The 21,194-nt window shown below is 46.3% G+C and overlaps 1 protein-coding gene across 1 annotated transcript in view; it reads right to left on the bottom strand.

Moving 5' to 3' along the window:
• Positions 1 to 2,550: 2,550 nt before the first annotated feature.
• Positions 2,551 to 21,194, bottom strand: part of zbtb16b (zinc finger and BTB domain containing 16b) — a 57,273-nt gene continuing 38,629 nt past the window's right edge. The window contains 3 exon segments of the mRNA XM_048265840.1: positions 2,551 to 7,043; positions 9,122 to 9,289; positions 14,014 to 14,184. Of these exon segments, the coding sequence (XP_048121797.1) occupies positions 6,814 to 7,043; positions 9,122 to 9,289; positions 14,014 to 14,184 (569 nt within the window). The 3' untranslated portion in view covers positions 2,551 to 6,813.

Genomic DNA, 21,194 nt, shown 5'->3' with positions numbered 1-21,194 from the left:
CTCCAGAGATATCCCCCACCTAGCCACTGATAGTGTGCAGGTTGCTTAGGAACACCTTTACCTGTGCCAACGCGGTGTGTGTCCACTCTGTGGGGGCAGGTAGGGGCGGCCCGGCAGGCAAAGGTCATAATTAGGGATTGTTGAAAAGCCCTGTGTCATGTCAAGCAAGGTCAGCCCGAATGAAAAGGTGGGACTTACTCCGAGGCTTGCGGAACAGCATGGGCTTTGTCCCAGCCAGGTGTCGTGAGGCCCCGAGCTTCCCCGCGTGTCAAAGGGAAACATGTGGTTTTCATTCACTTCGGATTCGTCTGACGTAGGGAACTGTGTAGGGGAAATTAAAACTCTGCTGCGTTCTTGTTTTTTTTGCATGGTTGTTTCTTTGATGCTGTTTGGTTAATTAAGACATTTTCATTCCACCTTATGTAGAAGTAACTATGGAGAAAAGCATCTCCCAGATGAATTGGCAGGAATGTGTGTATGTTTTCTTTGTGTGTGTGTGTGTGTGTGTGTGTGTGTGTGTGTGTGTGTGTGTGTAGTGTTCTAGCCTGCAACGTGCAATTCTATTGCTCTCTCAGGCACATCATTGAATACAAAATGCTACAGACTTTGATGGAGCTTATTTTACGAGTAAAATATTTATTGAGTTGGGGCCTATTGCTTACATTTGGAATTAAGTTATTGGATCACATGCATGATAATGCACAGTGTGCAATGATCAAGTAATGTCCCCCTAGTGTCATGTTTCACTTATCCCAAATTGGTAGTTAACAATTTAATTGTTGGCGTTTTTTATGTGAGTGAGTTTAGAGGGCTGTCTTGTCTCTAAGCACATAGGTCTGGATTCATGTATTGGAGTTGTAGTAAGACAGTGAGTGTGCAGGTCTGGAAAAAGCACCTGAGGGGTATTTTGCAAAACCTAGATAAGGGATTAAGCTGGGATATTTTGGTTATCCTGGATGAATTTAGCCTTGACTTGGTTTCACAAAAGAGATGGCACATAAGTTGCCATAGGGATTTATTCTCTGCACCTAGCCTGGTCCCAACCAGGCTAACAGCCAAGCTAAGTTCATTCTAATGGTAAATGTTGTCTTATTGGTTCAGCCAGTTGTCACAACAGATTGTCTGCCTAATACCATATGGTTATCATTTTAATTATGGTAGCCTTATAATTATTAACATACTACATTGTTTGTTTTTGTTGATAGACGTTTGATAAATAGCCTACTGTAGTAGTTGATTGGAAGTTTTTCGAAGGTGTTTTCAACTAATTCGGTGATAAAGACAATATAAAGGTATATATAGTCATACTATGTGCATATTTGCAGTGGCAAGCGCTTTCTTAATGATGTTGCGTGCCGAGACAAGGATGCACTCACATGGGTGTATACTGTACATAAATTTGCATTCAGTTGGTCTGCCACATCTGCTGTTTTGCAGAAATCGCCATGATTCCCCATTCCAAAAAGGAAAACTTTACTTTATTGTTGGTCTATATCAAAAGCGATTGTTCACTGTGTGAATGACGCTATTTTCTGCATCTTTTTTTATTCCAACCGTGAGTTCTTTGGGGGAGAAATGAGAACACGCACCTATCCTGAATTACTTACACCTGGCTTGTCCTAGTCGCTCCTACTCATCCTGGATTGGCGTTAGTGAAACAAGTTGAGCTAGGATGATCAGACAACGCTATGTCAAACCTTGCTTTATCTTTTATCTTGGATGTCTTAATTCTGCGTGATTGGCTGGGCCACTTCAGAGAGACTAAACCCAGGGATGACCGGAGCACTCAGAGGACTTTTAAACTTTTTTATTATGGTGCACAAACGACTGACGTTTCGATGCACTGCGTCTTCCTCAGAGTCTTAATTCTGCCTTTGTGAAATACCCCTCTGGTATGTTGTTTTATGTGTAAGTGTGGAAGGCTGTTGTGTGTGAGAGCACACAGACCTGGTTTCATTTTACCTTCTTTTCTTACTCTTTTTTATTTTTATTTGGCTTTTGGGTCATATGCTCTTTTACTGTTATTGTTTGTTATTGTTATGTGATTGTTAAACTCCAGGCATTGCTGTAAAAAAGCTTAATGCTCGGTTTGGGAGGACTTCTTGTTTGTGTGAGCACACAGGCCAGGCGAAGGCACCTGATAGGGGATTAGTAAACTAGAGGAACAGGTGAGAGCACAGGATGGTCTGCTCTGCTCACATTCCTGCAGTCTGAGACAGACCTTAATCCTTGGCCCCTATGCCGCCCCAGCTCAGACAGGCAGGGATGCTTCTCATGTGAGGCCTTGTGAAGGAGATTGCAATGGCGACATTTCCCTGACCTCAAATTTAGAAGGTCTTGAACGTGTGTGTTTCAGTAGTCATGTGTGTCTTGCACTACCCATACTTGCCTCTAGGGGGAGCATGAGAGCCAGAGATCATTGTGCCAGAGCACGTTCCTTTTGAGTGCATGGAACTCCGCATGCATGCAGAATAGAAGAAAACAGTTGATGAAAGACTACAATGAAAGCAACTCAGGGAGGAGAAAAATCCATTCAAAACCACTTAGACATAAAGTGTACAGATTTATTTATTTTATTTCTAACTGCAGGCTTGACATGGACAACAGAACATCGTCATCTTCTAAAGGACTCGTGAACCAAAATACAAAAAAAAAAAAAAAAAATCACTACAAAACAATCTACCGTTAGTAGGGTGTAAAAATACTCTTTTCAACATTAAAGGCACAAACTTCACTTACAGACAAAACCATGGCAAAGGAAACCTGCAGCATCAAGTTGCTTTTATACCTTTTATTTTTTTCCACATTCCAGAGAACACTGAAGGTCACACCGATGTGTCTGAGCCCACGAAAAAGAGAACGGAAACGGATGGTGGATATAAACAGGTCCGTCAGCAGCAGCACAGGTATCACTGCACACACACACACACACGCACACACACACACGCACACACACACACACACACACACACACATACATACATACACACACAATTGAGCCAGCCAGCGAGCGAGTACTACTCAGTGAGCACAGTCTCTGGCCAACAGGAAGCTACAGAGTGGAAAAGCCGCTATGATATGTGCACAAGAGAAAGTAAAGAACAGGACAAAAGAAACTATATATCTTTAAATGGGCACCTTAACGTTTATACTAATGACAGGTGCTGAGGTAGACATCTTCATAAAATCAATCATAAAAAAGGAAAACAAAAACAAACAAAAAACAAAACAAAACAAAAGTTAATTCAGTTTAAACAAAGGGCAAAGACTAAATACAGAAGTAAAAAGTTTTAGGAGAACGCATCGTTTCTCTTGGTCCAATGGAGTTCCTCAGTCTGCTGAGTCTCTTAAGGGCTAAGACACGCGTACAAATGGCACCTACAGCTCAGCGCGAGGAACAAAGGCTTCGGATGCTACTCCAGCCCAAATCCCAAACCAGGGAAGCCAGGACTTTTTTCACCCTCTCCCAAAACCTATAGAATTATTGCTGATGACACCCACTTTGTTATTGTAAGTGAAAAAGGATGCACACGACTGTGGTTCTAAAGGCAGTGGTTGCTCTGTACTCCATGACACACAAAGACACACACACACACACACACACACACCACCAGCCTGGTTTTATAGGGCCCTTACACAAATGGTTTTTAAAGAAAATTAACTCACACCCATTAGCTCTGATTTTTTAAGGACAAATAAAAAATCAGTTCATGAAAAAAATCTTGACTTCCCCAGCAAGAAGAAAAAAAAACATTGTCATTACTACATGACAAGCGAGACAAGGCAGAGAGACTTTAATGTTTCTACTTATTTTTTACTTTTTTTTTTTCTCAGTGTAGACCCGAGGATGGCAAAAAAAAAGTTGCCATATGCTGACTAAAGGTAATGTGGCCATTTAGTCGATTCTGAGGCCAAAATATAATTTGCCAATTCTGTTAATAATGTCAAAGTAATAAATGTTTCCACAATGGGAACATGAGGGTGGGATGAAGGGGCTTTCTTACTTTATACAATGCCTTCAAAGACTATGCTCTTCTGATCAGTATAGTGCATTTTCCACAATTAAGAAGGGCCACACACCGAAGAGCCAAGTTCACATTACACACACACACACACACACACAAATGTATAAAACATTGCATCAGCTACTGACGCTCGAATTACTGTGAAAAAAATATCTGTGCATGTAATCATCAAAGTCACAGTGTTAACAAAAATAGACAAAGATGCCAGTCGCTCTCTCCGACCCCTCCGACCCCAAAGGTTCTCACAGATACAGTAAGCATTAGAAGGGTTTACAGAACAGCAAAGAGTTATTGGCGCGAGTGCAGTCGGATTTCCTTGTCTTGCTATGCATTTTTGGATCAACAACAATAATCTAGTACCTTCACCAACAAAGAAACAACACCCAGGAGATTTTCACATCACAAACATCTGCAAAAGAGGCACAGAAAATACAGTTTTACTCAACAAGCACAATGGAGAGAATTCTGTAAAACATCTCTTCAAATCTCGAAAGACTACAAGGTATCACACCTTAATGTAATACAAAAATACTTTTTTTTAAATGTCAAAGTGCCTCTTTTGGCTCTTAAGAGGACTGGAGAATGTTGATGCTGCGCGTTCCCCATAGGAGGGCAGCTTCTCATGTACTCGTTTTTTTTCTCTTTTCTCACAAAAAAAAAAGACTTTCAGCACACGACAACCGTATGATACACTCCCTATCACCGCATCAGTCCTGCGTGATTCAACTTTACAAAAACCATTTTTCACATAAAAAACAGCAAATCATTTGAACATGATCTTCAAGTGTATCCCTTTCAATCTCTTTTACGCCACTATCCCACGCCTCGGACACCGGTCAGCGAGAACAACAACACAAAACAAAACACGACACATCATCTCATTCTGAAGGCTAACGTGTTCTCTGCAACTCCAGACCGGAGTGTATGCTGTTTGGGGTGGGGGGGTTAAATGATTCTGTCTGTGACTTGCACTAATCATTTTTGCAAAATAACACTCGCAAAAACGGAGACGTCTTAGACCAAGCATGAGATGGAGTTCGATTAAAATGCAAATCAAAGATACAACAAATGTTTGTGCAAACAGGAAAGAATGAGGAGGTAGCGTAATAGGATGACTGGAAAGACAAATAAAACAACAGCTTTTACAGATGTACAGTAGGATTAAAAAAAACAAAGACCTATTTTGGTAAGAAATGCACAACAAATATAAAAACAAAAAAAGAAAAAGAAAAAACAAAACAAACAGAACAACCTGCCATCTTCACGACTGCAGATGCGTAAGTCTAGCAGCCGGTAACGTAATCCCCGAGTCTCTCTTCTCGCTTCCTGCTCCAAACTCAGTAGAACATCATCAACAAATACAAAAAAATCACATCAAGCACATGAGGTCACAGAAATGAGGTATTTCAAGTAAAAATGTGATTAAAAAACAAAGACCAAAAAAAAACAACAACAACAACAAAAATGAAAACAAACACAAAAGCAAAGTGATCACGATGCCAAAGCGCAGGAGGCAGGGCGCCAGACAGACTCTAACACGCCCACTTTGTTCCCTGTTCGGACGCACAGTGAAATGACACATCGTCACTCTCTTCACAATCACATTTGATTCTTTTTATATATATATATATATATATCACACGTGGACACACATGATGTTAACATGATCACCAAAACTCTATTAACATCCGAGAAACCACTGTTCAAGCATCTTCACGCATCACCTACTGATGCACACAAAGGAAACACACATATACGTGTATACACACACACACACACACACTCACACACACTCACACACACACACACAAGGGTAAAGTTTTAACTGATTTGATGAAGACCACTGAGAAAAGTGGCAGCACTAAACAAGCAGCTGCAGATTAATATGTAGGAGCGGAGAAAACACTGGAACCAAAAGCAGAGTATGTGGAGCATGATATGCACTGGATAGATGAGCAGCTGAAGCTTATAGCAGACCGATAGTGAGAGCGTTGTCGTTGTCCTTGTGATTACAATATACTGAACATCTGTGTGTGTATATGTGTGTGTCTGTGTGTGTGTGTGTGTCTGTGTGTGTCTTTGTGTGTGAGATGTGTGAACCATCCATATATAGAGATATATAAGTCAACACAAAGTGCTGCTACGGTGTGAAGTATGTCCATTTCCGTTATGATTCGTATCCCTGAACAATCTTTACCATTTAATCTTCTTCGCAACGTAATTTGGTGATACTGGTGAACCGAGTTCCATCTACCAGTAAGTGCCCAAGCTGAAGACCACACGCTGGTAGAACCGTGCACAAGCCATGCCAGGTGACCAGATAGGAACAGCCACTGACTAACCTGCTTGGCTTTTTTTTTTCTTCCAATTTCACAGGAAATACATAACCGATCCTGTCCCCACCCCAACCCAACTCCAGCCCAACCCAAAGCCGCTGTGCGAAGCTATCTCCAGCCTACCGTGACTTGTCAACCTTATGAGAACATCCACAGACACCAGACAGTGAACATGAGTGGAAGAACTAGAGAAGTACTGTACACATACACATACACGCACACAAATACACACACACACACAAAACCACTTCAGTAACTAGTAACTCCCGCTTGTCACTGCTCCTCTTCGCCAGCCCTTAAACCCTGTAGCTGGATTGAATTAACTTTGAGTTACAGACAGTCACACACATACACATACACACACACACACACACACACACACACACACACACACGCGCGCGCTCTTCGCCCCCCTCCCTCTCCGTGTGGGGGTGAGTGTTGGGCCATCCGGCTCACACGTAGCACAGGTACAGGTAGGTCTTCTCGATGCGCCAGTCGGCGGGCACGTCCTCGGGCTTGTGGTTCTTCATGTGCTTTTGCATGGAGGACAGGCTGGGGCAGTACTCCTGGCAGATGGTGCACTGGTAGGGCGAGGCGCCGTTGTGGGTGCGCAGGTGCTTGATCATGGCTGAGTAGTCGCGTGAGCGCTGGTGGCATAGCTTGCACTCAAACGGCTTCTCTCCTGGAGGGGGGGTGGGGGTTGGGGGTACACAGAGACAGCGTTTCACACACAGCCCACGACGTGTCAGGTTAAATACAGATATTACATACACGCAATGTTTATGGGCATCATGATATCACCACAATCAAGATTCAGATACGCTACACTACAGCTACCATTCCAAATGTGTGTGAGTGTGACTGTGAGTGAGTGTGTGTGTGTGTGTGTGTGTGGCAGTTAAGCAGAGGACAAGCACAGTGTTTAACACTCAGCACACCTGTCATGTTTAATGCTAATTACTGTCTGCTCTGCCCACGCCTCAACACTGTGATGGACACTCTCTCTCACACACACACACACACACACACACACACTCAATGTGATGCACGTAGATCAATGGCGCGGCGGGCCGGGATCGTATCCTTTCAGATATTTACGGCTGTCACACGAGAGGCGCGCACGGTGCGGTGCCGGGGCGATGGGGCGCAGGGCTGGGCGTGTGAGCGAGCGCGGGGGCCTCGTGTGTGTGTGTGCACGACGGAGTCTCCGAGAGGGGGGAAAAAGGGCAGTGGGGAGGAGAGAGAGAGAGAGAGCGAAAACAAAGGGACCCCACACTGAGACACAGATTAGCTCTGTCGAAGGCGGCCGCCGCAGCGGTAAAGCAGGGGCGCTGAGCTGTGAATCGCAGAGCAAATATTGATCAGGCATCGACAGCCGTCTGCTAAAGCCAATGATTCATCTCTTGGGTGTGCATGTGTGTGTGTGTGTGTGTGTGTATATATGTGTGTTTGGGGTGGGGGTGGGGGGTGGGCAAGCCTTTTGACTGCAGGCTTGTCGCTGCGCTTGTTATCTGGCGGCTGGTCCAGCCCCGGCAGCTCCGTGAGGACAAAACCAGGCCAATTATTTGACAGGCTACCTGATAGTGCGGCTTAACAGCTGCCCTTATTGAAGGCGCGCGGGGAGTGGTTAGCACGCTGTAATACCAACCAGCCTGACTACCCAGCAAACCCTTAGCCACACGCCCAGCACGCTGATGATAGACTGAGAGACGAGAGGAAAAGAGACAGTCAGAGAGAGAGAGAATAAAGAAGAGAGAAGGGGAGACAGAGAGAGAAAAGATAGAGCGAGAGAAGAAGAGAGAGAAAGAAAGAAAGAGAGAGAAGGGGAGAGAGGGAGAGCTCCTGCCGGTGAAAAGCCCTGGTAGTGGCACACGTGCCGATCGATACCTGACCCGCGGGACAAACACTGTTTGTTTTGTTTGAGATACTTTATCTGCGCTTGATTGAGCTAGCCTGGAAGCACAGCAGACAGAGGCACTGATAATCATACAGTCTCTGACTGAGAGCTGCTGTACATATGTTTACAGCATAAACTCAAAGACACACATACACACACAAACGCACAGACACACTTGGAAAAAGATAATTAAGCTGAAATCTGAGTCTCAGTCCAATCAATTAAAGGTTCATGTCTCAGAACTGACCTTCATCACATTTTTCCAATAATTCTGTAAGATATTGTGATTTATGATCTTTTTTCCTGGGTTTTTAATCTCGGCAAAGGGTGAGATCTAAAAAACAAAGAGCTTCTCAGTTCTCTGTAGTAAGCTGGGTAGACTGTTGATTATTTCTTTCCAAGTGATCCCTCATCGTCTTCAGAGCGCTTTGGAAATGCTCACACTTCCTGCTTGCTGTTTCATTTGATCACACATACCGTATTACCCAGAATGTCTCAATTTTCCACTTTCCTAATGCCTGTATTAGAATAGACAGGTCTGTGATCGTGTGTGTGTGTGTGTGTGTGTGTGTGTGTGTGTGTGTGTGTGTGCATGTATGCATACCTGTATATGGTTTATAGTATAGTTCTAGCTGGTATTTGGGACTGTGTGTATGTGTGTGTGCCCTCTTTAGTGTATATATGTGTGTGTGTGTGTGTGTGTGTAAGTGAGTGTGTGTGTGAGTACCTGTGTGCCCTCTGTAGTGTATATGTGACTGTGTGTGTAAATGTGTGTGTGTATGCCTTCCTGTGCGTACTTTGCAGTGTATATGTATATGTGTGTGTGTGTGTGAGTGTGTGTGTTTGTGTGTGTGTTTGCCTACCTGTGTGTACTCTGTAGTGCGTCTCCAGCTGGTGCTTGAGGCTGAACTTTTTTCCGCAGCCGTTACACTCGTAAGGCTTCTCTCCGGTGTGGATCCGCTTGTGTCCCTTCAGCGTGCTCTCATCACGGAAACAGCTTCCGCAGAACTCACACTCAAACGGGTGATCACCTGAGGTAGGGAAAGAGAACACGAACACACGCACACACACACACACACACAGAAATATGTACATCAATATAATGCAGGCTTCAGTATCTGCGTGGATACACTGATTCTAAGATAGAGAAAAAAAATAGAGCCTGCCCATTTCAAACTGAACGGCTCTGACTTCGACATATGATGCGTGCGTGTCACGACTAAATGAGTCCAGTTAAAAAAAAAAAAAAAAAATGGGTTTATTGGATATTTATAATCCACAGACATTAGGGTTTAAAACAAGGGGTCATTTGTTCAAATCTGTTTAGCCAACCCAGAGATATTGTGAATATACTTCTGAAGATAGATAGCCTTGCATAGCCTATTGTTTTTGTTTTTAAATAGGCCGCCAACTCCAAAACATATTGAATCAGACCAATTGGGAGCAATCTCGTGAGGAATCTGTTCAGCAACAACTGTATGTTCAGGTTGCGGTTTCTCCTCTTAAATCTTTTGGCTAAAATAAGAATAACAATTTAATAGAATAATTTAATAGAATAATTACGAGTGGATAGCCTATTTATGATGACTTCTTGAAGAGGCCAAAAACCAAAACACGAAGTTATCAGACCAAAGAAAATGGAAACTTTCCTGTTCTCACACAGCAAGCGTCTGAACGAGGAAGAAAAATGTCTTTTTTATCCTTTTTTATCCAAACTTTAATGCGCAACCTACACATTTGACCTTCAAAATCATATTTCTAGGTCGTTTTCCAGTAAGAAACGTCAATGAATGATAGATAAGAGGTTAAGGAATGTGTTCGTGGTGAAATTAGAAAATACATAATTTAGTCATTTTTCAACCCTCTCTGCATTCAAATCTCTATATCTCGAAATAGATTTCCAAAACATAGGACTCATTTCGTGGCATGCCCCATATAAGCAGACTCAACAGATGTGGTAGACACTGATATACTGGAACAAATGGGCCGGTTTGTGTGAGTGTGTGTGTCTGTGTGTGTGTGTCTGTGTGTATGTGTGTGTTTACATTGCGGCCCCTCAGTACTCCAGTCTGCAGTGATGGCCGCCACCATTCCATTATGTCACTGTCCTCGCCACAGCTGTGTGGAGAATAAACCGCAGGTCCTATTCTGGCACACAATCCCCTCAACCCCCACCCTCTACACACACAAACACACACACCATACATCACACACACCCAGACACATACACCTTTCCTCTGACAGACACACACACTCACCTCATACATCACCCCCCCCCCCCACAACCCAATCCAACCCGTAAACACACATACACACAGCTTCTTTATGACACACACACACACACACACACAAACACACTTGTGCCTCACACACACACAGAGCCTCCTTTAGAGACAATACCCAATTCCCTGAGCACATTTTTGCAGACGCTCAGATGTGTGATGGGTCCCATTTAAATTCAGCTCTCACTCAGCCAAGCTGATGAGCCTGGATGGGAGCTTTTCCAGCCCAGCCCAGCCCACGAATGAGCGCACACATGAACGAGATGAGAGAGAGAGAGAGAGAGAGAGAGGTGGGAGAGAGAGATGGGAGGGAGGGAGAGAGAGAGAAAGAGGGAAAGAAAGAGAGAGAGACGGAGAGAGGGAGGGAGGAGTGAGGGAGAAAGGGAAAAGAGAGGGAAGGAGAGAGAGCGAGAGAGAGGGAAAGAAAGAGGGAGAGAGGGAAAGAGAGAGAGGAAGAAAGAGGGAGAGAGAGAAAGGGAGAAGGAAAGAGAGAGAGGGAGAAAGAGACAGACAGGCGGAGAGAGAGGTGGAGAGAGAGGTGGAGAGAGAGGAAGAGAGAGTGGGGTAGAAATCCGACAAAAGAAAAACAAAAAAGCAAACCAGAACAAAAGGGTAATAAAAGAATGAAGGAAAAAAGGCGTCCTCTCTAAAACGTGTGTATCAAGTCGTCATGGCGAGGCGGGCTAAACGCTGGCAGCAGTGCCACTCTGTCTGCCTAATGGATGATAGCGGAGCGAAACGCAGCCAGACTCCACGAACGCCATGCGCATGCCAATGCCCCTCTGCCTGCACACACACACACACACACACACACACACACACACACACACACACCAGACACACACACACACACACACACGTGGGACCAAATACACATAAATCACATACAGCCATCGAGATGGGCTTTTCAAATAAATAAAAACACAGTCACACACACACACACACACACACACACACACACACACACACACACACACACACACACACACACACACACACAACATTGCTCTCTAGTGTTGTGAGAGGTGGGGTTAAGAAGTCAAGGTGTGCCGGAGCTGTCTGGGGGAACTAGTGATTCTCTTTAATAAATTTGCTTAAATCCGGCGCATAAATAAGCAGGTGGAGACTAATTTCTGGGGAAGCATCTCCCGCATCAGGAGTCTCATCTGAACCCATTAGACCACAACCAGGCAGCCCGAGCGTCATGGCAGCGGCAGCCGCGGACGCAGACGAGGAGGGGGGGGCGACGGGGCTACAGGGCGAGTTAAAAACCACGGGCACGTTCTCATCCTCCATCACACTGCTTCTGTGAGTGCTGGGAAGAGAGAGAGAGAGAGAGAGAGAGAGAGAGAGAGAGAGAGATGGCCGTGACTGCTGCCTTTGTTGTGCGGCGCAAGGCTTTGCTCTGCACCGTAAACAACGCAAATCTGTCATCTCGCTCGCCGTCTCCCTCCATCTCTATCTCCATGTCTTTTTTCCCTCCTCTTTCTCTCTCTTTCTCTCTCTCTCTCTCTCTCCGTCTCCCTCCTCTCTAGCGCAGCTGGGAACACAAGACGCCGTCGCTGTCTGCAAATGGCCTCCGTGTGGAGCGGAGGGAGGACAGCAATGGCATATTAATGAGAGGAAACTGCGTCTGGCGAACACACAGACACACAGCACAGCACAGCCCAGAGCAGACGAGGGGAGAGGAAGAGAGAAGGGGAGAGGGAGAGGGAGAGGGAGAGAAGGTAAGGAGAGAGGAGGAGAGGAGAGGAGAAAGCCCTAATGTATCCAACTGTCACATCCTCAGACAGAGAGAGAGACAGACAGACCAGATAGAGATAGAGAGAGAGAGAGAGAGAGAGAGAGAGAGAGAAAGAGAGAGAGAGAGAGAAAGAAAGAAAGAGAGAGAAAGAAAGAGAGAGAAAGGCCATGGTGGAGCATAAGAATCTGGTCATGTTTTGAGAGGGGGATTAAAGTGACGGGCTAGCGCTAATGCTAATGCTAATCTGGACTCCCCTGCTCTGCATATTACACACACAGACACAAAGCAGGGGGAGTGATAAGGACTCAACATAATCACACACACACACACCGTTTTTACACAGACCACACCACGGCTTCGGCCTGCTGCAGGGCATGAGAATGAGAGAGGACGTGCTCGGACACAGTCTGCGGTCAGACGTTAAGAGCTGCCTAGACCGGTGATGCCTAGAATACCTCTAGAGGAGAGTTCTCTCGGCTTCCTCTCGTTAATATTTAAAGACAGCAAGGGCGTCTTTAATAGGACAGTGCTGACCAGCGGCCAGCACAGAAACACACGCGCGCACGCCGCCCAAAATAAGCAGAAACCTCAGCAGCACTCAGAGTTACTCACTCTGGAGTTGGAGACGGCTCTCTCCAGCTTTATCTGACCCCACAAACACCCTGAGCCACACACACACAAACACATACACACATATGAACACACACACACACACACACACACACACACATGAACATACACACACACACACACACACAAACATACATACATATGTAGACATACAAAAACAAATACCTCTCTCTCAAACACACAAACACACACACACACACAAACACACCCTTGAATGCAGTAGTAGTGAATGGCGAATGGGAGAGGATGGCATTTAAGCAGACAGTTGGGGGCCTGGACGGGTCCTCTCTAATATGCACTTACAGAGACGAGGGACCGTGGTGTACACCACCAGAGAGAGAGAGAGAGAGAGGGATGGTGAGAAAGATGATAGAGAAAGAGAGATGAAGAGAGAATGGGATGGAGAGATGAGAGAGAGAGAGAGAGGGGGATAAAGAGAAAGATGAAGAGAGAATGGGATGGAGAGATGAGAGAGAGAAAGGGAGTGGTAGAGAGGGAAAAGAGGGAGGGGAGAAAGAGAGTTTGTGAAGGAAAGACGGCCTAAATGCAACTGGAGCAGTGGAGAGCCTCTTAGCGCAAAAGCAAAGCAAGGGAACTTCACGTTATTTCTGTCTCCCCACATTAAACATTTATCCTCGCAGTCTAGACTCCAACCAACACTGACGATCTGACTTATTTAAGGACAAAAAGGAAAGACTTCTCTCACACTCACTCACTCACTCACTCACTCACTCACTCACTCACTCACTCACTCACTCAATGGGAGATGGGGGAAGAAGAGGGATCTGATGGTCTGTCTGGATTGTAAAACGCACACACACACGCGCCCACACACACACGTGCACACACACACACACACGTGCACACACGCACACACACACTTCCATCTTCTGTGTTCACCTGGGTGCTTTCATGGCTGCTGAGAACAGAAGGGCTGCCCACTGAACACACACACACACACACACACACATCCACAGACACACGCATACAGACACATGCTGTGTGTGTTTAAAAGCTAAAAGAATAAAAGAGATGCTGATGAATAGGGCGGCTCATCACAGGGGGCCGATGAGGGGCTGTCTGTGTGTGTGTGTCTTACCTGTGTGTGAGCGGAGATGACGCTTGAGAGCAGTGTGACTCGGGAAGGTTCGGTCACATTCGCTGCAGATGTAGCTGCGCACTCCGGCGTGGACCTCCATGTGCTGCTGCAGAGCCTTCTGGGCAGCGAATCGCTTCCCGCACAGCAGACAGAACACTGCCATGTCAGAACCTGTGACGCGCAACAAACACAGGAGAAAACATATTCATTAACAAACCATCAGAAAAGCTTTTTAATGATAACGACACACACAGTCAGGACCTGGTTCTGGTGTGCCCCACACACACACACACACAAACAGGACCGTTGTCACTTCTGCAGAATGACTTCAGATTCAGATTCAAAGTTAGACTCCTGAAATGAATCTTTGTTTTAAAAACAGGGTGCTCACAGATGATGCCGGACATCTTCACCGCTCACTCAAGTTCTCCAGTCTTTCTTTCTCAAACACACACACACACACACACACACAGACAGACACAGACAGACAGACAGACAGAACACTCTCACACACATGCAGATGAGTTTTGCCGCACAGTATCAATTGCATCAGTCAATAATGTATCTTTGGAGTAAAGCTGTCACTAATTTAAAATCCATGGAAACTCCCTGTGGCATGCTCATAAAGAGCGGGCTGGGATTGACTCTCTCCCAATCAATCAGCGTTCACATACACACAGACACACTCACACACACACACACACTAGGCACACACACGTAAAAACCTGAGTGTGTCTGCAGCCAAGCGCTCAGGCATAATGGGAGTTTTGTGCAAATGTATTCTGACATCCTCCACAACCCATTAACTCGCCCACCGTCTCTCCTCTCTCTCCTCTCCTCTCCTCTCCTCTCATCTGCTAGAGGGAGGAATCCATCAGGAGGTGAAATTGTTGCATGAATCCTCAGAGAATTGAGAAGTGGGCAGGACGCTAAATAGAAATACAAAAGACAAATGTGTGTGTGCGTACACTGTGTAAATGTTTCAGAATAAAAAGCAGAGGCAGGCCTGGAGATGACAGAATGTGAATGTGTGCAGCTCTAGCTGTCCAATGCCAGCCATGCCACCCCCATTCCTCCATCAGTCCATCTTTCAATCCCTCCAACCCCATTCCTCTATCACTCCATCCTTCTATCCCTCAAACCCCACTCCTCTATCACTCTATCCCTCTATCACTCCATCCCCACTCATCCATCTCTCTATCACTCCTCTCTTCCATCTCTCTATCAGGCCTGCTTTCTCTTTGTGGCGCTTGAAGAACGGGAGTGCACATACACACCTCCCTAACACATCCCTCACTCACACACTCACACACACCTCGTTGTAGCCGCAGAGCAAGCTCCCTTTTAGAGAGTCCTCTCTGGTTAAGGAAACGAGCAGCGAGGCAGAGATGTGCTCCTGGGGGGGGGGAAGGGGGAGGAGCCCTCTGGTGTCTTTAGGAATAATTTACCTCGGCCTGGTGCAGAGTGGAGTGTGTGTGAGTGACTGTGTGTGTGTATTGTGTGCGTGTGTGTGTGTGTGTGTGTGTGTGTGTGTGTGTGTGTGTGTGTGTGTGTGTGTGTGTGTGTGTGTGTGTGTGTGTGTGTGTGTTGGGGGGGCAGATAGCTCTGTTTACTCGCTGGCCAGGGGAGAGTGAGAGATGAGGAGGAGGAGGGGGGGTGGTGGTGGTGGTGAGGGGTGGGGCTGGAGCCTCTGCTGCCCAACAGCAGTTTAATGGAGCTGAAGAGGCTGACAGAGTTCTTTAAGCAGCCTGAATGGCCCATTAATGGGAGAGCCGCTCTCCTCTCTGTTCCTCTCCTCTCCTCTCTCGGAGAGAGGAAGTGTCACTACCTCACCTCCTGTCCTCTCTCTCTCTCTCTGTCTCTATCTTTCTCAGAGTGGTTATCTTTCTCTCTCACTTGCTGCTGGCTGGAAATTGCTGTGTCCCTCTCCCCCTCTCTCTCTGTCACTTTCTCCCTTGTTCTTACTCTGTTTACCTCTCTCTGATTCTCTCTTTCAGTTTCTCTCTCCTTGTTAAAACTTGCGGTCCTCTCTTGCTCTCTCTCTCTCTCTCCCTCCAAAACTCTATCTATATCAAGCATGTTCTCTATCCCCTACTCCCCTTCTCTATCTTGCTCACTGTCTATCTCTCCTTCCCTCTCTTCCTCCACTCCCTCTCTACTCCTCCTTCTCTCCTCTCTTCTCCACAACACTTTCAGCCTTCCACCCCTGGAGGGCGGCTCAGCCTGTTTGACAAGCACAGACAGAGATAGAGAGGCTTGACACACCCAAACCCGCAACACACACACACACACACACACACTTCATCAGGAGCTGGACATGAGAGCTGTCTGCTCACCGCTGTGTGTCTCTCTCACACACACACACACACACACACACACTGACTCTGTGTGCTGTCCAGTGGTATTCCCACCACCAGAGGGCTGAGGAAGGCAGTGGTGATGATTGGAATGCAAATACACACAGAAGCACACCCACACACACAGGTATATGGACATTTGATATGTTTGTACATGTGTGTCTGCTGGTGCATACATGACATGTAGTCTTGTTATGAGTGTGAGAGAGTGCATATGTGTTTGCAGGGTGGGTGTGTGTGGTAATTGGTATATGTAGTGTGTGTGTGTGTGTGTGTGTGTGTGTGTGTAGGGGGTTGGAGCAAGTTGAGGTGGAGAGGGCTCTGAGAGCAAAGGCTGTGTGTATGAGAGTGTCTGTGTTTGTGTTGTGTGTAGCTTAGAGAGGGTGTGTGACAGTATGAATGTGTGTGTATATGTTATATGTTATTGTTACCCGACAACTGCCCGTATGAGAATCCGCCGCTGTGTGTGTGTGTGTGTGTGTGTGTGTGTGTATTAGGGGGTTGCTAGCTAGTGAGCCTTAGAGCGTGTTTTTATTGAGCGTGTGTTGTGTGTGTGTGTGTGTAGGTATCATGTGTGTAGCATAGAGTATGTGTTTGTGTTTGTTTGTTTGTGTGTGTGTGTGTGTGTGTGTGTGTGTGTGTGTGTGTGTGTGTGTGTGTGTGTGTAGGGGGTTGGGGCAAGCAGCATGGAGAGGACTGTGAGCAGAGAGGCTGCTTTGTTAGGAGCGAGGGCAAAGGTCGCGGGGGCAGCGGGGCAGATGTGAAAACTCTGAGGCCAGAGGGGGAGGGAATGGGGGGGGAGAGATCTGTGCGGCCCCCGCTGACACAAAGGACAATGAGCACAAAACATGCCTGCGTGGCCAGAGCGGACCTGAGAGAGACCCACCGCAGGAACCCTGCAGAGAGCCCCCCCCGACTTCTCCACCACCGCCCGGACGGGCCCTCATGCAACCTGAGCTTCACACACACACACACACACACATACACACACGGCCCTGAAACACACACCCTGTGTGTGTGTGTGTGTGTGTGTGAGAGACAGAGTCCCTCTTCGTCCAGTCAGTCATGTGTGCATTCATTCGTTCATTTACCAACGCATTCCTTCATCACCCCCATCTGTCTGTCCATTCATCCTACTATTCATTCTTTCGTTCATTGATTCATTCATTCACATGATCACCTCATCATTGCCGTGGCAACAGCCTTCAGGGCAGTCTATCTTAAGGCCAAGAGCCTACTGTATGCAGTCAACTCACCACAACATGAGAATAATACAACAGTTAAAAAGAGTCAACACACACACACACACACACACCCCATCTAGCCTCCTGTTTGATCAGGGGGGCTAAGTCCATAATGTGTGTTAAAACATAAAAGATAAAAACAAACAAACAATCAGACAGAGCCTTGAGCAGAGTCTCCCACAGAGCATTGGATGCATGTTCACACACAGAGACAGACACTCTCTCTCACACACACAGTCTTAATTAACATGTCTAATACCAGGCATCTGCTACTGGAGATACTTCTCAAACGCACCACTCGCTTTCAAACATGTTCCAATCATTAGAGCATCAAATATCAGTGGGGAGGGGGCAGGGGTGTGTGAGAGAGAGAGAGAGAGAGAGAGAGAGAGAAAGGAGAAATAAACAGAGAAATAGATATGAGATTAACGACAGATAGAGGAGAGAGAGAAAAGAGAGAAATAGAAAGAGAGAGATAGAGAGAGAGCTAGGCAGTGCAGCCGCATCTTAAGATCACGTTGAGAGGAGCATCTCGCGGAGCGGCTCTCTGTTCTCCAATCCTGCGAATCCCTTTTAATCAGATATGCGGCGAGCCGTCGCTACGAATGCGAAGCGGGTAATTAGTAAACAGGGGGCATCGCGGCAGCTTCATTGGCATTCGAGTGGGGTTAGCGTGTTGCATTTAAAATTCAGCCTGATGAGGTCTACAAAATCAAACCATTTGTTACTGCTATTGAAGGGCCTTCAGGCAACAGGCAATTAAATTGGAATTAGTGTTGAGAATGAGATACAGAAGACTCATAGCCAGAAGGAGAAAACTGTCAGGATGATTTCTAGACCTCCATCACAACAACAGTTACGGACACTTCAGAGTAAACAATCTGATCTCTCTGGGTGCACCTACGCTACCTGGCTGCGTGCGGTTCAAACGGGGGAGTTTTTGTGTCTCGGTCCTCATCTCATATTTCACACGCGTTGCACAGTTGCCTTTATTCTCCCTGAGAGCCACAAATTGGAGACAAAGACACAAAGGGAGATTCATTCTTCAAACAGCCCCCTCCCAACAGGTGAGCGCGCCGTGCAGGTGAGATAGTCTCTGGCGGAGCCTGTTCAGCCAAACAACAGTACAAGTTTTCAATACAAAACTGCACATAAAAAAACACTGTTCTTACAGCATTAGCAGCTCTCTGCGGTAGCTCTGCAGAACCACTCACAGGAACCCAGAACGGTGTCTAAACCTCTGGGCCCTTCAGATCCACTCTCAGGACAAGGAACCATGTCCAAACCCCTGGGCCCATTAGAACAACTCTCAGGAGCCCAGATCCAGTGAGCACTTCTACGGTTCTCCTCAATCGGGGGGTCAGAGACATTCCTGCTGCCGTGCAATTATGTGGCCGCAGCTAGTGCCTGTGTCTGTGACTGTGCGGAGGAATGCATTGTACCTTAGCGCTACGCTATGATTTATCTCTGCGGCCATCTGGACAGTGAGAGCACAATGCGGCTTAGGGGCCAGAGTGACCCTCTGCATTCTCCGCGCCTGCCGACTTGACCCCCTTACACAGCTAAGCTTTTATACGTCGCCCCCTCCTTTAGAACCCCACACTGACCAGCCTCTTTTCCCACTCAGGGCTGTGGTCAGTTTCTCTCTCTCTCTATCCCCCTCTCTCTCTTTCTCACACAGGAACAAAAGGCTCACACTGCCCCCTCGCCTAAAAGGGAGGAAATAGCCGTCACTGCAGTGTGTGTGTGTGTGTGTGTGTGTGTGTGTGTGTGTGTTTTTTCTCCTACATTCTCTTTTTTAAGACTAATTGAGAGCAGACGGCTGATGTGTAAAATAATCAGCCTCTATTGGACGGCACGATAAACGGATTACCAAAAAAAGATGGACGTGTGTGTCTGAGGTGCGTGTTTATGTTGCGCTTTTTACAAGCTTGTGGACAAAGACTGTTTGTGGCTCAAGCTGCTTTTTGCTTTCTGGAGACGTGCTTGCAGACGGTGGGTTTTGGCGTGATGACCAGAGGCTGTGGTGCCTCACACACACACACACACACACACACACACCTTTGCTTCTCTGTCTTCCATCGTGGCCCTTCACTAAACATGTGTCCCTTTATATCACTTCAGTCTTTCAATAAGACAGAAGAGAAAAAAAGTATACGGAATGCTATTCAATATATGTGAATGCGAGTGGAAGCGTGTTCGTGTTCGTGTGTGTGTGTGTGTGTGTGTGTGTGCACGCATGTGTGTGAAGCCTTGACATCTGCATGGTCTAGTCACATTATTCCGAGAACAGTACAGTGCATTTAAAGAAGACAAACCCGTGTGACAGAACAGGTGGCAGCTGACCTAGAGTAATGAATTTAAAAGCCTCCATTCTTCCACAAATATGTTCCATCTAGAGCGGACATGACCACGTGAGATAAAAAATCCACGGACGTCCATTTAAGGGAAGAGAAAAGGTGGCCAATATATCAGAGAATACCGCTGCTGTTCTCCTTCCTCGCAAAAACGCGACTGCCTCACTGAACTTATAACATTGATATGTCATTTTCTTTTTTCGTTCCTTATTCACTCAAAAAACTGTGAGTGAATTTTGAGTAAATAAGAAAAAAAAATCTGAATGTCTCTGTGTTAGAGTATCTGTGTGTATGAATGTATTATAGGGACAACAGTGTCATGTATCTTAAGTGTTGAAGGTAATAAGAATGCCTTGTGTAAAGTGAGGTAAAATGTTTAATGTGACTGAATAAGGTTCTATTCACTGGGGACACCTCTAGATTCAACCTTGACAGAAGCGAGGCATTGTGTCCACTGAATCACTGCAAACGCGCGTACAACACCATGCTTTTCTCCTGTCTACTCTAACGTGTGCTGGTTTTGTTGAGTGTAGTTTGTGCTGTGACCAGCAGGGGGAGCTCTGAGGAGCAGCAGTGAGCGCTCAGACCTGAAATAACCCCCCAGACAGCCCAGGCCAACCCAGCCCAGCAAACACACACACACACTGGTTTATTCAGCAGCTCTCAGCCCTCCAGGAGCACCATGGACGCGCTGAAAGCCTCCCTCCCTCCTGCTCTCCCTCTTCCTCCACCACTCCTCTGCTTTGCACATTACCCGGCTCCCGGCTGTGTATCTGTGTGTGTGTGTGTGTGTGTGTGTGTGTGTGTGTGTGTGTGTTTTTCTCCTACATTCTCTTTTTTAAGACTACCTTGGGAGAGCAGACGGCTGATGTAAAACAATCAGCCTCTATTGGACGCACGATAAACGGATTACCAAAAAAAGATGGACGCGGTGTGTGTCTGAGGTGCGGTTTATGTTGCGCTTTTACAAGCTTTTGTGGACAAAGACTGTTTGTGGCTCAAGCTGCTTTTTGCTTTCTGGAGACGCGGTTGCAGATTCGTGGGTTTTGGGCGTGATGACCAGAGGTGGCAGGCCTGGCCACCACACACACACACACACACACACACACACACACCTTCTCTGTCTTCCATCGTGGCCCTTCACTAAACATGTGTCCTTTATATCACTTCAGTCTTTCAATAAGACAGAAGAGAAAAAAAGTATACGGAATGCTATTCAATAT

The sequence above is a fragment of the Alosa alosa genome, chromosome 16, assembly GCF_017589495.1.
Source record: "Alosa alosa isolate M-15738 ecotype Scorff River chromosome 16, AALO_Geno_1.1, whole genome shotgun sequence".
Lineage (NCBI taxonomy): Eukaryota > Metazoa > Chordata > Actinopteri > Clupeiformes > Clupeidae > Alosa > Alosa alosa.
The sequence above is the reverse complement of the archived record's forward strand: the minus strand, read 5'-3'. Positions and strand labels throughout refer to the sequence as shown.